The following is a 13,351-nucleotide window of genomic DNA, read 5'->3' as shown; positions in this document are numbered from 1 at the left end:
CCGAATTTATTTTTCACGTTTGCATAAAATGACATTTGTGAATCGGAGCGTGTGCATTTGTAAAACCGGTTGTGTGCATTTCTGATTATTGAGACTGAATTAACTCCATAAAGCTGCCTTCAAGCAGCTGCTGATTGGTCCAGACACATTCATCTAACATGGTGTCTGCAACCAGCTCTTTTTACCCTTGATTTAGTCTCTTTGGCTGAAGAAATTTTCATTTTTAATCATTTTAAAAATAATTTATACTTTATTTATTGATTGATTGATTGATTATTATTTTATTATTATTTCTCTGTTCTATGAGACAGAGACACCTGATTGGTTAGAATCTTGACTAATCAGCAGGCTGTTTGATGGCAGCTATGTCACGCTAAACGTAAACTTGTGCGATAAAAAAAAAAGATAGAAAAAAAAAGCAAGATGAGACACAGCGGATACGAAAACATTTGTGTTGCAAACGCAAAAACATTTTTTGAAGGCACAAATAAAATTTGAAAGCAAAAAAAAAATGGAAATATAAAGATTTTTAAAGCAAAACAAAAAATTTTGAAACCAAAAAAAAAATGTGAAAGCAAATATTTATGTGCAACATGGTGGCATAAATATCACTCCATAGATAACAACAGCTTCACTTAAAGGTCATTTCACGCAGAGTTCACTGAAGGATGCTGCTGCTAACTTCTTGTGTTCAGCCAAAGTATTCCCAGAAGAGAAGAAAAACTCCACCCACTGAGTTACCGCTTTAATCTTGCATTGCTCCACAAACTCAGCGGGTGACCAGGCGGATAACGTTCACTACCTGTTCTTAAAGGCAAAGGAGTCTATAAAACGTAGGTTTTAAAGTAAGAAGGGTCATTTTCTGTCCTCCTTTTTTCAGGTGGATGGTCTGGCTGCTCTCATTCTCTGCTCTGGAGTCGTTGTGGCTGCAGGCAAAGAAGCTTTCAAATTAGGAGGTTTTCGCTTCCAAAGAACGAGTCAGGCGGCTCAAGTCCTGTACGTGGAAACGGTGGAACCAGCAACACAGCAGGCCAAAATCCGTAAGTGTTACCTCCCACTGACAGGTACAAGAACCACACACAGACCCACTTGGAACACTGAATAATAAAGCAAACTAAAAACATTAAACCAAATCTGCAGTATCTGATTCTTAACTTTATTTAAAAAATAATTTGAAAGGAGTGAACAGAGAAAAAGAAAAAAAACTCAAAGTAAGAACAAATCCAAAGAACAGATCCTTTAGAGACAAGGAATAAAATGTCTGCTTTGTTTTATGGATTTAAAAACAAGGTATTCTTTTATTGTGATGTTTTGCTGTGAGTGAAGGCTTTACAACCTTAAACAGGCTTTTGGAAAATGTTTGCATTTTTTTTAAATTGAAGCAACAGCTTTTGTTTTGATATGTTTAATGAAAAGGTAAAACTAATCGCTTTAACTGAAACCTTTTCAGTTATCTTTTTGTTTTCACGTGTTAAAACAAAATTAATTATTTATTTTCTTACATTTTCAGCTTCCTTGAATTTATTCACAGCTGACGCTCTAAACTGCAAACATTTGATCTGGCAAACGGAAAGGACAAAGAACGGGACAAATCTGCTTTGAATATTTTTTCTATTGACATATTTCTATGTCTAATTTATTTTTTGCCTCATACAAAATCACACAACTATGATCTTGTGACTAGCCTTCCATTCTGAAATAAACCATCAGCTTTGGCGCCATAAATCTGATCCACAGGAGCCAAAGAAGCAGTTTTTCAGTCTTTGAATTGTATTTAGTTAGAAAAGTCTGTTTGGGCTATTTAGATGTATCTAAAACGAATTTGTTTTTTCAGAAGCAGAGGAAAAATCACTTTTATTGGTTGATGATGTGATGATGCGTTCAGGTAAAACTCACATCAATGAGTCTTCAACCTTTTTACTAGAGGACATTACAGTAAATATGAATGAATTCAGCATACCCCCCCCCCCCCATTTGTTCATAAGACAGCGTTTGCCAGCTTAATTGAATCAAAAGACATTACATTGTTTCATTTTAGAGTTGAATAAGTGATCTATCATCTATTTTTATTTCACCCTTTGACGCATGAATGGAAGTCGCCAGGTCAAAATTTTATTCTGAAGTGTTTTTGTTTTCAAAACTGTGATTTTTTAAATCAAAGTTACAAACATCTCCAGTGTGTCACAACAACAGTGAAACATTCACATGATTTGGGGACATTGGACGCTTAGTTTATTCTAATTTTCTACCTTTTGTTTCTCAAACAAATACTATTCTCTTTCATCTTTTTCTTTTAGTTAGTGATGCTCTTTTAGTATAGAAAAATTAACAGGATATGCCAGAGTTGGAAACAGGGGAGGCTGATAAAATAAATAAAATAAATATAAATTGATATGCAGTTACACCGACTCACCACTGAATTGAACTCAATGGCGTTTGGCAGCGGAGAGCACTTCAGTGACTGATGTACAGTTTCTCTGCAGAAACCAATTAAAGAGAGAGGGAGTTTTTAGAAACTGTCCACTGCAGTGACCTCTTTGCACCAGAAGGTTACTCATTAATTTGAAAGGAATTGATCACAATTTTAGTTATTTTGACCATGTTTAACATAATTTCTTTTTCTGTTTTCATTCCACGCTTCTCCGACCTTTATCTTCAGAGAAGAAGAAATCTCTTACAAGTGGAAGAGGCTCAAAAAACTTCTCCTTGTCATCGGAGCGATACATAATCAACCAGATCCAAAACTCTCGGAATGGCGGCGTGAACGGGTTCCAGCGGCGCCACGGCTCGGATGAAACTGAGGCTCACCAGTGTCCCACGCCCGTGGAGACGTGTCAAAAAGATGCCGAGCATCCGTCCTGCATCATACCACACGAGGATGACATCGAGAAGTCATTCCGCGTGAATCAAGATGGCAGCATGACTGTGGAGATGAAGGTTCATCTGACCATCAAGGAGGAGGAGATGCTCCACTGGACCACCACGGTCAGCCGCTCCAGCCTTAGCAGGAGGAAAGTTTGTGCCTCTGCTTCAGAGTCAGGCAACAGCTCTCCTGACTCCAACCACACTGTTGCCAAAGACTCCTCAAATATTCAAGAGGATGAAACCAAAGAGGAGAATTACCAAGGTGGAGCTGGAAGAGGCGTGGGCTTTGCTGGTGACGCTTCAGCAGCTCTGGGGAAAGCAAAAGCCAGCTTCAAGCGCACGTCTACGCCCGGTCCTCGACGTGTAAACAAGAAAACCTCTGTGGAGAGCGTGAAGATGGTTACAGAGAACAGCTTTCAGGAGAGCATGATGGGACACTATTCCTACATGGAGAGGACAGCAGATGGAGAGACGACTGAGGGTTACTGCGTTGTCAGACACAGCAGCAGCAACAAACCCATCCCCAAACCGCGGAAAACTGCCTCTGCGGGAGGGAGGAACCCACCCACCTCCATCAGGTCGTCAGGAGGATCCGAGGTCCCCCGAGTCCCGAACGACGTCACAGAAACTGTGATGCACATCTATGAAACTCAAAGCTGCTACGACAACTACTTGGCAAATGAAGAATACAGTGCAGATGGGGCTTCTTTACACGAGTCCCCTCTGGAGTCTGAAGGCAAGCCCTCCCCAGACTCCAGGTCTCTCTCCTCCAACAATGACTGTGACATAGATTGCAACTGGCAGCCCCCCACCAGTGACTCACTGCTAAGGCAAAAAGAAGAAATGCTGTCACTGTCATCTGAGCCAGAATGTCTGACACATCAGGCTCCAAACAATGCAGAGATTCAAGCACAAGCTGAAGATCTGGAGGAAAACCCGGCCAAAAGCACCAAGAAGAAAACAGTTGGAAGTTCGACTTCAACGAGCAGCACGGATAAAAAACTGAATCGCAGAACGATGAGCCCCTCAAAGCGTAGCAAGCGGTCATCCCCAGACAAAGGTAGCAGTGACGCCAGCGCTGGAAGGAAGAGTCTGAACTCAGTGGAGACTCTGAAAAATGGACTGAAGAACAAAACAGCGGAAACGCCCCATTCCACCAAATCAGTTCAACAAAAACGCCCCACGAAGGAATCAACCGCATCCCCGAGCTCCGGCAACCTCAGAAGAACCTCATCAAAGAGTCCAAGCACAAAGAAACCACCTGCCAAGGAGAACGGCCACAACATAGACACACCCACTGCAAGGCCCCAAATGAAGAAGAAAATGTCGGACATTTTAGAAACAAAAAAGGCTTTTTCAGGCAAAAAGTCCCTCAGCAAACCAAAATCAATGATCGAATATAAACTGTCTGCACCCAAATCCTCCTCACAGCAGAGCGAGTGCAGTTCAAGGCCTTCCCTTAATCCATCTCCTTCAGAAGTCCACCAGTATGTGGAGAACTGGTTGGAGAACGTCAGCCCAGATCAGGTGCCGTGCGCAGAGGAAGCAGCTGGACCAGAACCTCATGCAAAAGTTATCTTCAAGATAGGAGCGGATTCCGAATCAGACGAAACTAACGAGAGCCAGGCTGTTTTCCAAGACTCTTTGAAGAAGTCATCTTCATGTCTGTCGGTTCCTCTTTCCCATGAAGGAGCAGCTCTGCTTCACGGAGAACGTAGAACCCTGGGTTTGTGCGTTTCAATGCCGAGTATCAGAGCTGAGCCGGCAAACCAGGAGAACAGGTTGAGGTCGCACAAATCTGCTGACGTCATCGGCCCAGACGGCAGCGAAGCGTCATCATCTCACCTTTTGAGTCCCAAAGAGAAGATCAAACCTGTCCTTCGACAGCTTTGCTCATCGATTCAGTGCATCAGAAGATCGTCCACCAGCAACTCAACGCCGGCTCTGCACACCTCCAGCAGCACTCCTAACTTCTCAACACAGGTGGCGTCAGTGTTCGGCTCGTCATGCAAGGCCTTCCTTTCCTTCTTGTCAGTGATGACGCTCAGAGAAAACCTAACAGGCTCAGCAGCAGGAGAGAGCAAGCCGTCTGAAGCCCCAGAGGCCCTGCTGATGCTGGAATCCCTGCAGCACATCTCCAACATTGAAGACGAAGAGGAGCAAAGGGCGAGTCTGACAGATTTGCAGAGCACAGCGTCTTCTCACCTCAGGGAGCGCTGGAAGGACTTCCAGATTCTGAGGGAAAGGCTTGAAAGTGAACCGCTTTCCCCCAAAATCTCCGAAACAGAATTTGCTCTGGACGTCGTCTCTGAGGGGGGAGACATCTTCGAGGATCAGCATCAGGCCATCGATGAGCTGATGGAGGAAATGCACATGCCAGAAGACCTCAGAGAACAGATATCTTCAACCATTAAAAGTTTCTACCCGGTCGAGGAGAGCACGTACGTGGAAACGGTCAAAAACCAGTCAGACTCAGAGGAAGACGTGGAGATGTTTGTCAGCGAAAGCAAGGAGGAAGTTCAACGTTTAACTGAGGTTTCTGAGGATCTAACTGAGGCGACAAAGGAGGGCATGGAACGCAAAGACGAGGCAGAAAAGCACCAATCTGAATGCGAAGGCAAGGAAAATGTGGAAAAGGACGAATGTTCATCAGAGGCAGATGCTGAGGAAGAGGAGTGGGAGGAGCGGGAAGATGAAGAAGAGGAGAAAGACACGGGAGGAAGGAATGATCAGCAAGTGAATCAGACCAGAGAAAGTGACCAAACGTCAGTTGAGAAACTGGAGGAGGAGGAGCCAGAGGATGAGGAAATACCAGGTGAAGAGGAAACGAGGGAGGAGTTTAAGGAAGAAGAAAGCTTAGGCACAGATAAGGAAATAGCAAACGAGGAAACAGGAAATTCAGATAGAACTGAGGATACAGATGAGAGAGAGGGCGCTGTGGAGACAGCTGAAGAGGAGGAAGAGGAAAGAAACTCTGGGGGAGAGGATCATGAAGATGTGCAAGAGGGACAAGAGGAGGAAGAGGAGGCAAACGGTGAGGAATTGGGGAGTATTGATGAGGATGTTGATAAAGAGAAAGAAAAGGAGAATAAGGCAGATGCAGTTGAGGAAAGGGTTGAGGAGGAAGAAGATACCGAGGAGGTAGATGAAGGACACACAGAAGAAGAAGAGAAGGGACAGTTCTCAGAGGTGGTTAGTGAGGAAACCAGTGAAGAAAATGAGAAAGAAGAAAGAAAATATACTGAAAAAGTTTTGGAAGAAGAAAAACATGATGAAGGTGAAGGTGGCATGGAAGGAGTGGAAGAGGAAGAAATGGATGATAATCTGGAGGCAGAAGAGGATACAACTTCAGAGCAGAGTGAAGATGAAGAAGAGAGAAACAGCAACGAAGACGAAGAAGAGAATGAGAGTTTGAGGCAGCTGGACCATCAACCAAAGGACCAAACAAAAGAAGAGGAAGATCCTCTGAGTTCTGCCGAAAATGACGAGGACACAAGTGAATTAAAAGATGCTTCAGGGCTGAAGCAGAGCAGAAGTAACGTGGAGGAAGGACTTGCCGAGAACATGACAGAATCTCCAACCAATTTTTCCACGGACGGCCAGGTTGAGGATGACAAAGTCGTAGAATCTGTACACGAAACAGACAAAGAAGGAGGGGAGGAGAGAAAAAGCAGCAGTTCGTCCCATCCTGTCGAGATCTCTCAGGATCTCCTTGACTTTGTGAACTACGCTCTCCGGTCTTGTTCTCTCAGATTCACGTGTGACGCTCAGGGAAACATCCGGATCGAGCCTGAAAATGCTCGGGTCGTACAAACAAAGCAGAGCACGACTCACACGGGTGAAAAGGAGGGTCTGAAATGCCTCCCCAGCCCGTTCACCTCTGATTTGTCTGATTACAGACCAGAGACATCCGAGAGCGGCGGATACAAAAGTCAGGGGTCTGTCGATATTGCCTCAGAGAGCGGAGGAGAAGCCCCAAAGAAGTCCTCTTTGGTCTCCTCGCGCTCAGCAAACGGTGAGGAAACCAATGTGGAGCAGACCAGGTCAAAAGTGTCTGTTCCCAGCAGCTCAGAGGCCTTGAACAGTTCTTCATTAAAAAGCACAGGCAGTTTGTCTCCTGGTGACGCCGACACAAAAGCCTTGAGAGAAGATCTCTCTTATTTCAGCGCTGCCAGCTCACTGAAGGAAGACGCTGAGGTTGTCGTCCGGAGCGCACAAACCGCTTGTGTCACCTCCGATAAAGACTCAGCCGATGGAGTTTTAATTGATCGGGGTCGGTGGCTCCTGAAGGAGAACCACCTGATCAGAAAATCCCCTCCCCTCTCAATGGGAATGTATGGGAATCTGGACAGCACATCCGTAGACACGGGTCAGGACAACACCAGTGAGGATTCGCCACCCCACTACTCCAAAAGCCAGCACAGCCCGCTCGCAGTGATATCCTCCTCCGATCTGGAGGAGATGGCGAAACCAGGCGCCTTAAGTTGCAAGTACTACAACTTGCCACATGGAAGTGACTCTGACCCCTTCTTGGATGACGCCGGCAGCATCCACAGCGGCAGGCTCGATGCCAGTGTCGTGAAAGGTAGAGGCTTCAGGGTGTCGCCGACCGTCGACACCACCAAGACCTGGGCCAACAGGAACGGCAGCCTGTCCTCTTTTGCTTCTGTAGAGTTGAAAATACCCGACAGAAAGGTGCATCCAGAGGAGTCCTCAGCTGCCATGCAGCCAAGAGGGACATCTAGTGGCGAGCAGGGAGCCCTGCAGCCACAAGACTCTGTGGACTCGCTGCATCTCAGGTGCGGCCAATACTGCCCCATTCTATGAGAGCACGGGGTCAGAGTTTGTCATTTTAGTGTGTAGATCATCAACATGAACCTCATAGATGTGTGTGGTGACTGAGGAGGAGCTGTGCCTCATCTTTAAAGGGAAATTTTAATGCAAATACCAGTAAATTATATCCAAATCTTTTTATAACAGCTTCAAAATAGTTATACACAAATGTACTTTTTAAAAAAAATATATATATTTTTAGAGTCATGCTTTGTTTTCATGCTTCCTACATGTAAACCAAAGTCACACTGTTGTACTTTCTTATCCTTCTGATGTTTGCTTGAGAGAAAACGTTCACCAACAAACCAAAAAAGTCTGTCTACAGATCCACATCCATCCAAACGCTGCTATAAACAGATTTAAACTGTTTCTATGGAGACTGTTCTTCAACATTAATGTCTTTATCTGCCAAAAAAGAAGCCGTTTTGCACTTTGAAAAGCAGAATTTCCAAATCAAAATTGGAAGGTTAAACTAAATCCTGCACGGTCCTCTTAATGATTTTCCCTCAGTCCTGCAGAACGACACACATCGCCCTCAAACCAAAATGTTTTCCCTCCTCCTTTGAAGTTGCTCAGATGTTCCCCAAACTCCATATTTGGTGATTGCCCTACAGACGTCTCTGCACTCTGGTGACATTTGACTTTTCTGAAGCTCTTAAGTGAGTGAAGCATGAGAAATCCAAGTTGGTCTTAGACTCATAATATGCAGCTTGTTCCGGGAGCTTTGGTACTGAAGGTCACATCAAAATACTGCTGGAATTTCAATTAAATAAATGAAAATAATTTGATTTTCTCTGCTGAAAACAGGTCAGGTTTCGATAGCAAATAGTTACTTTTATTAGTCCTAAAATTCCCACATACTCCTTTTTTTTTACACTGATAACTTTTTACTGTTTCAGTCACAAACTATTACTTAAAAAGAAAGGGATAATTTTTGTTTCAATAAATAAAAAAATCAACAGCTTTCTTAAGACTCCCTACAACGGTTTTTGCTTTTAAATTGACAGGTCATAAATTCACAAAACGAAATAATGCTTTGAATTCCTTCCGTTGGAATTTTCTGTGCAGTCGTTATCAGCATCACTCCCATAAATGAGCTTTGGAAAATTAAGTCATGGAACAGTTTCACTCCTCAAATTCTTGGCCACTTCCGTGGTGCAGACGAAGCTGCAGAGATGGTTTTAGATGAAAAAGCTCGATTTCTCGTGCAGTTAAAGTTTGGCAAACAAAGTTATCAGAATCAATAAAATCCTCTCATGTTTTGAAAGAAATAAAATGTTTCAGACTTATCTGTGGGGGGGGGGGGGGGGGGGGGGGGGGTCAAACTGCCACCTCCAGGGACCAGACTTCTGCTGCTGATTACCTGGATCAGGTGTGTGTTGCCAGTAAAAAGCAGGGAATGTGGAGATAGTCTGTTTGTTGATTTGAGAAAAACATATGTGTTAAATTGTGTATTTGAAAACTGTAAATGTTGTTTAAAGTTATATTTCTAAATCCTTTTCCATTTTAGCTCTTTTTACTGCCCTGTCCTGGGGGGTTAATAAAGATATTTTCTAATCTTGCTGTCGTGTGCAACTCCTTGGCCAGGTAAAATAAACCCATTTCTTAACCCGGAGTATCCCTGTCGGGGTCACGGGGTCGCCGGGGGTCATCAGTCTGTCGCAGGGGTAAAATAAAAGATAAAATAAGATAAGATAAGATAAGACAAGAGAAGCAATCAGAGACGTCAAAGCAAATCTTCTGGCTCTGCTGGAAATGTTGTTTCTGAAGGTCGATCCATGAGAGATTTTTTACTTTTTCGCTGCCAGTTTTATTGCTTTGTATCTCAGTGACAATTAAAAAATAAAAAATAAATAAGCAGCTTATGGCTTCTGCTGCAGTGTAGGCGAACTTTGACTGTCCAGAGATTTAAAAAACAAAATGCTTTAATAACAATAAAAAACACGTCTTAAAAAAACGATAGTACAAGATTATCTTTAAGCTAAACAAGTTAACCAAAAAATAGATTTTTCTTAATTACAAGACAGCAATCTACATTTGTCAAAAGCTATTTTGCATTCAATTAAGTGGAAACAAATGATCTTGTTTATGTTCTGTTTGCTTTTTGCTTGAAGGTCATGCACTGATGGAAGCCTGACGGGGATTTACAGCCTCTCTTTGTCACAGTCAGACCCTCACTTGTCTGCTCTGCATTCCCTCTCTGACAGGTTTAACGGTGGAATCCATAGAAGCACCAAATAAAGACCCAACGGACACATCTAGTTGATGTCTGAATCATAGCTTTTTAGACATTTACAGCTATAAATATGCATCCAATAGTCATCCATTCATAGAAGCCTATCGCACGTCTCCAGTGGACGCTGTTCCCACAGTGGGTACCGTTGAAGTCCCATGATAAAGTGCATTGATGCTGCCATTTTTTTCCTGAGGAGTAAATTAATTAAAAAATAATAAGTCATTCATAAAATAAGATAAAGAATAATTTAGAATTTGAAGTAATTCAGGTTTTGTGTCCTTTAGAGGCCATCCTAACGTTCAATAATGTCAGAAAGGACAGTTTTCAGAAAGAGGAATACAAAAAGAGCTGCAACGCTAAAGGACAATCTGATAGTATCTAAAAACTGGAGAATGGCATTATCCTTGACATTTATACCTTTTTTCTGAAATTACATTTATAAGTTGTGTATGGGGTCATGGGAAGCATGAGTAAAGGGAGCTGGGGAGGGTTGGGTTTTTATTTTAATTTATTGTAAAGCACTTCGAGCTGTGCAATGTCTGAGCAGTGTTGGGGTAAATTGTCCCTTGGCAACCTGTTCAGGGTGACCTCCGCTCTTCCCACCAGTGGCTGGGTTGACTCCAGCAATGGTGACCCCAAAAGGAATTTAATGGGCTTTAAAGATGTAAATGTAATACATTTTTTAAAAAAAACCTCCAAGAATACCCCAATTTAGTTGTTTGTGTTACGGTTTCTGTTTCTTTGCCCTTGTGGTTTGCTTCCTTTTTGTTCTGGCATGTTTTGAGTTACTTCCTGTTTTATTTTGTAGTGTTTCCTGGTTTGTTGTAGTTTTGAGTTTTACTTTGGTCCCCATCCTTCCTGAGTGTTTCCACCTGTGTCTCGTTTGTCTGTATTTAAGTCTTGTCATTCCCTTCCTCCTGTGCTGGTCCATAGTTTGTAATTGTGCTGGTCCCTGGTTTTGAGCGTTTCTGTATTTTCATGTTTCGAGTCTCTAGCCTGCCGCATGCAGTGGTTTCGGTTTGGTATCTTTAGTTTTGTTTATTAAAGCCCCCGTTCCCCTGCAACCTCCTGCCTCCTCTCCTCTCTGCGCCTGGGTACTTCCCTTCTCCCTCGTAACAGTTTGAGATGTCTAGGAGACCTCGATTAGAGGTATGTCAGTTATTTAAGAGGCATCTAATTCCCAGTGGGATAAAACAAAAGAATTTACAAAATAACTTGATCAAACACTTTTTCAATAGATCAAATAACAGCAAACATTCAGGGTTTTTTGTTTTTTTACAAGGCCATCTTCATCGTTTTTATGTCATAAACATAACATTTGCAGTGATTGCTATGGCTACAGGCTGCACGGGTTGGTGATTCAGCATCATGGGAGAAGAAACAAAGGATTCTTTTTCTGCAGTCGGCAGTTTTCAAGTGAAGACACCCAGAAACAAACTGTTTTGCTCTCAGTCGCACTTCACGCTGAGTCTGACTGATGTTGTCTTTTGCTTTTTAGATTCTTGTAACTCTTTGTTCTCAAACAGTTAAGCTTCATAAAAGCTCCACCAGATTACAACCAGAACGGAAAAATTAAAATAATTTTCAAAAATCCAGATTTAGCCAAAAATGAGATCCCTGCTCTCGCCTCACACTGAGTCACCAGCTGCAAACAACAAGTTACCGTCGGCTGTCTGCATACTGTCCTTGTAGTTGATAGATCAGCAATACACAATCCCCGCTCTGTGTGGGACAATCCTGGGGCCGCTGCGTCTGTCCACTCTGACAGAGCTGACTCATAATGGGCTCAGGAACAGGAATTTCCACGCTGCACGCCCCTCGCTCTCACTGAGAGCTTTCCTTTGGATTTCACCAGCTTGTTTAGAGCCAGACTCCAGTGTTTTCCCAGTCGGGTCGAGGGTCCTGCAGGGTCAAAGTGCTTTGGATCTGTTTAAATCAGCTAAGCTCTGGCTATCGAAGCCAGAAAAGGCTACAAGCTTTTCTCAAAATCAGCACAGTCCAGAATGTTTCGTCCCATTAGGAGCTAGGACATGATTCTCCAAAATGAATCCAAATCCTTTTGCTGCGTATTCTTGACAAAAGAAAAACTTGATTTAAGACTCAAAAAATCTCAAAAGTTCAATCTATGTTCGACTGACACTCGTTATTTTGGAAACAGAAATTTAGATTTATGTTCAAAGAATAAATGCTAGTTTGAGATTTGATGAGGATTTATTCAAATGGACTAACGTCTAAAATGAGTCATTTCCACTAATTACACTAGAGTTTTGTCACTGTAATAAAAAAGAAAAAGTACAATTAGGTTCATTAAAACTCAATAAATACAACAATTTGCTTAGAACTTTGTAAAAAAACCTTTTTATTGGGTTGTTTAACCTTCAGTTTGAAGTAATTCTGTTAACTTTTTGAGCTTATTTCTCCCTTTTTTAATGTGGAACTCCTTGTTTCTTTACGTTGATATTTTATGAAAAGATTTCTCATAAACTAAAATGACTTGCTGCATGAACAGATACATTTACTGCTTTCTAGTGATCTTTAGTGTTCTTTTCCAATTTTTAGGTTACTCATGTTTTCAGTGTATCCCTGAACACAACTCAGTAACACTGCAGCTTTCACACCATTACCTGCCTGTCAATAAATTAAAGTTTGATGATAAACCAACGCCCGAAGGTCCCAGCAACACCAAAGGAGGCTCGCTTTGGAGGTTTAAAGTGTCACTGACTCAGCTTTGCTGCATGTTTTCCTGCAGAATCTGTGCAATTCAGCAGCGAGAAAGCAGCAAATCTAGTGAGAAAAGAGAGCACAAGAGGAAGGAAAAAAAGGATTAGAGCATCATGACTAATTTTTGTCATGTTTGAAACTGGTTGAAGCGGCAGTCTGTCTGGAAAGCTGCATTTTCAAATCCTGGAGCAGTCGGTCTCCCAGTTTCTCTCCAGATCACTGACAGTGAAACACTGCAAACATGGAGTATTTATTGTCCTCGCATTGGAAAATATTTCCAAAACGTGTGACACATTTGCACAAGACCACCTCATGCACTGATCAACCCTTTTAGTATGGTTGGGGTGGGGTGGGAGGGGGGAGTCTCATGACACATTTGAAATGACCAAAGGCTCCAAGGAGGAAAAAAACAAATTAAAAAAAAGCAAATATTTAACTAAGTTAAAGCATGAAATGGATGAAGATCTGATTCCAAATAGTCACTTGGTTTGTGGATTATGCTTTTCTTCAGGAATCAAAGAAAATTGAGTGTGAAAGAATCTGATGATCACAAATTCTTCTCTTCCTTGGATAACGAGCTCCATTCAGAGTTTATAAATGGAGCCCGAAGAGGAGGAGATCCTTTACTGGACCCACCACGCGTCACTCAAAACCCACCGCCGCATTTGCATAAGGAGGAGACTATAAGCGGGTGAA

General features: G+C 42.6%; 1 protein-coding gene across 1 annotated transcript; it reads left to right on the top strand.

The window, feature by feature from the left end:
* Positions 1-604: 604 nt before the first annotated feature.
* LOC110016925 lies at positions 605-8,996 on the top strand. The gene is made up of 2 exons (XM_020711206.2): positions 605-1,040; positions 2,660-8,996. Exon 2 carries the CDS (start codon positions 2,920-2,922, stop codon positions 7,690-7,692), a length of 4,773 nt encoding a protein of 1,590 aa, XP_020566865.1. The 5' UTR covers positions 605-1,040; positions 2,660-2,919; the 3' UTR covers positions 7,693-8,996.
* Positions 8,997-13,351: the final 4,355 nt, after the last annotated feature.

This window comes from Oryzias latipes, chromosome 17, assembly GCF_002234675.1.
Source record: "Oryzias latipes chromosome 17, ASM223467v1".
Classification (NCBI taxonomy): Eukaryota; Metazoa; Chordata; class Actinopteri; order Beloniformes; family Adrianichthyidae; genus Oryzias; species Oryzias latipes.
The sequence above is the reverse complement of the archived record's forward strand: the minus strand, read 5'-3'. Positions and strand labels throughout refer to the sequence as shown.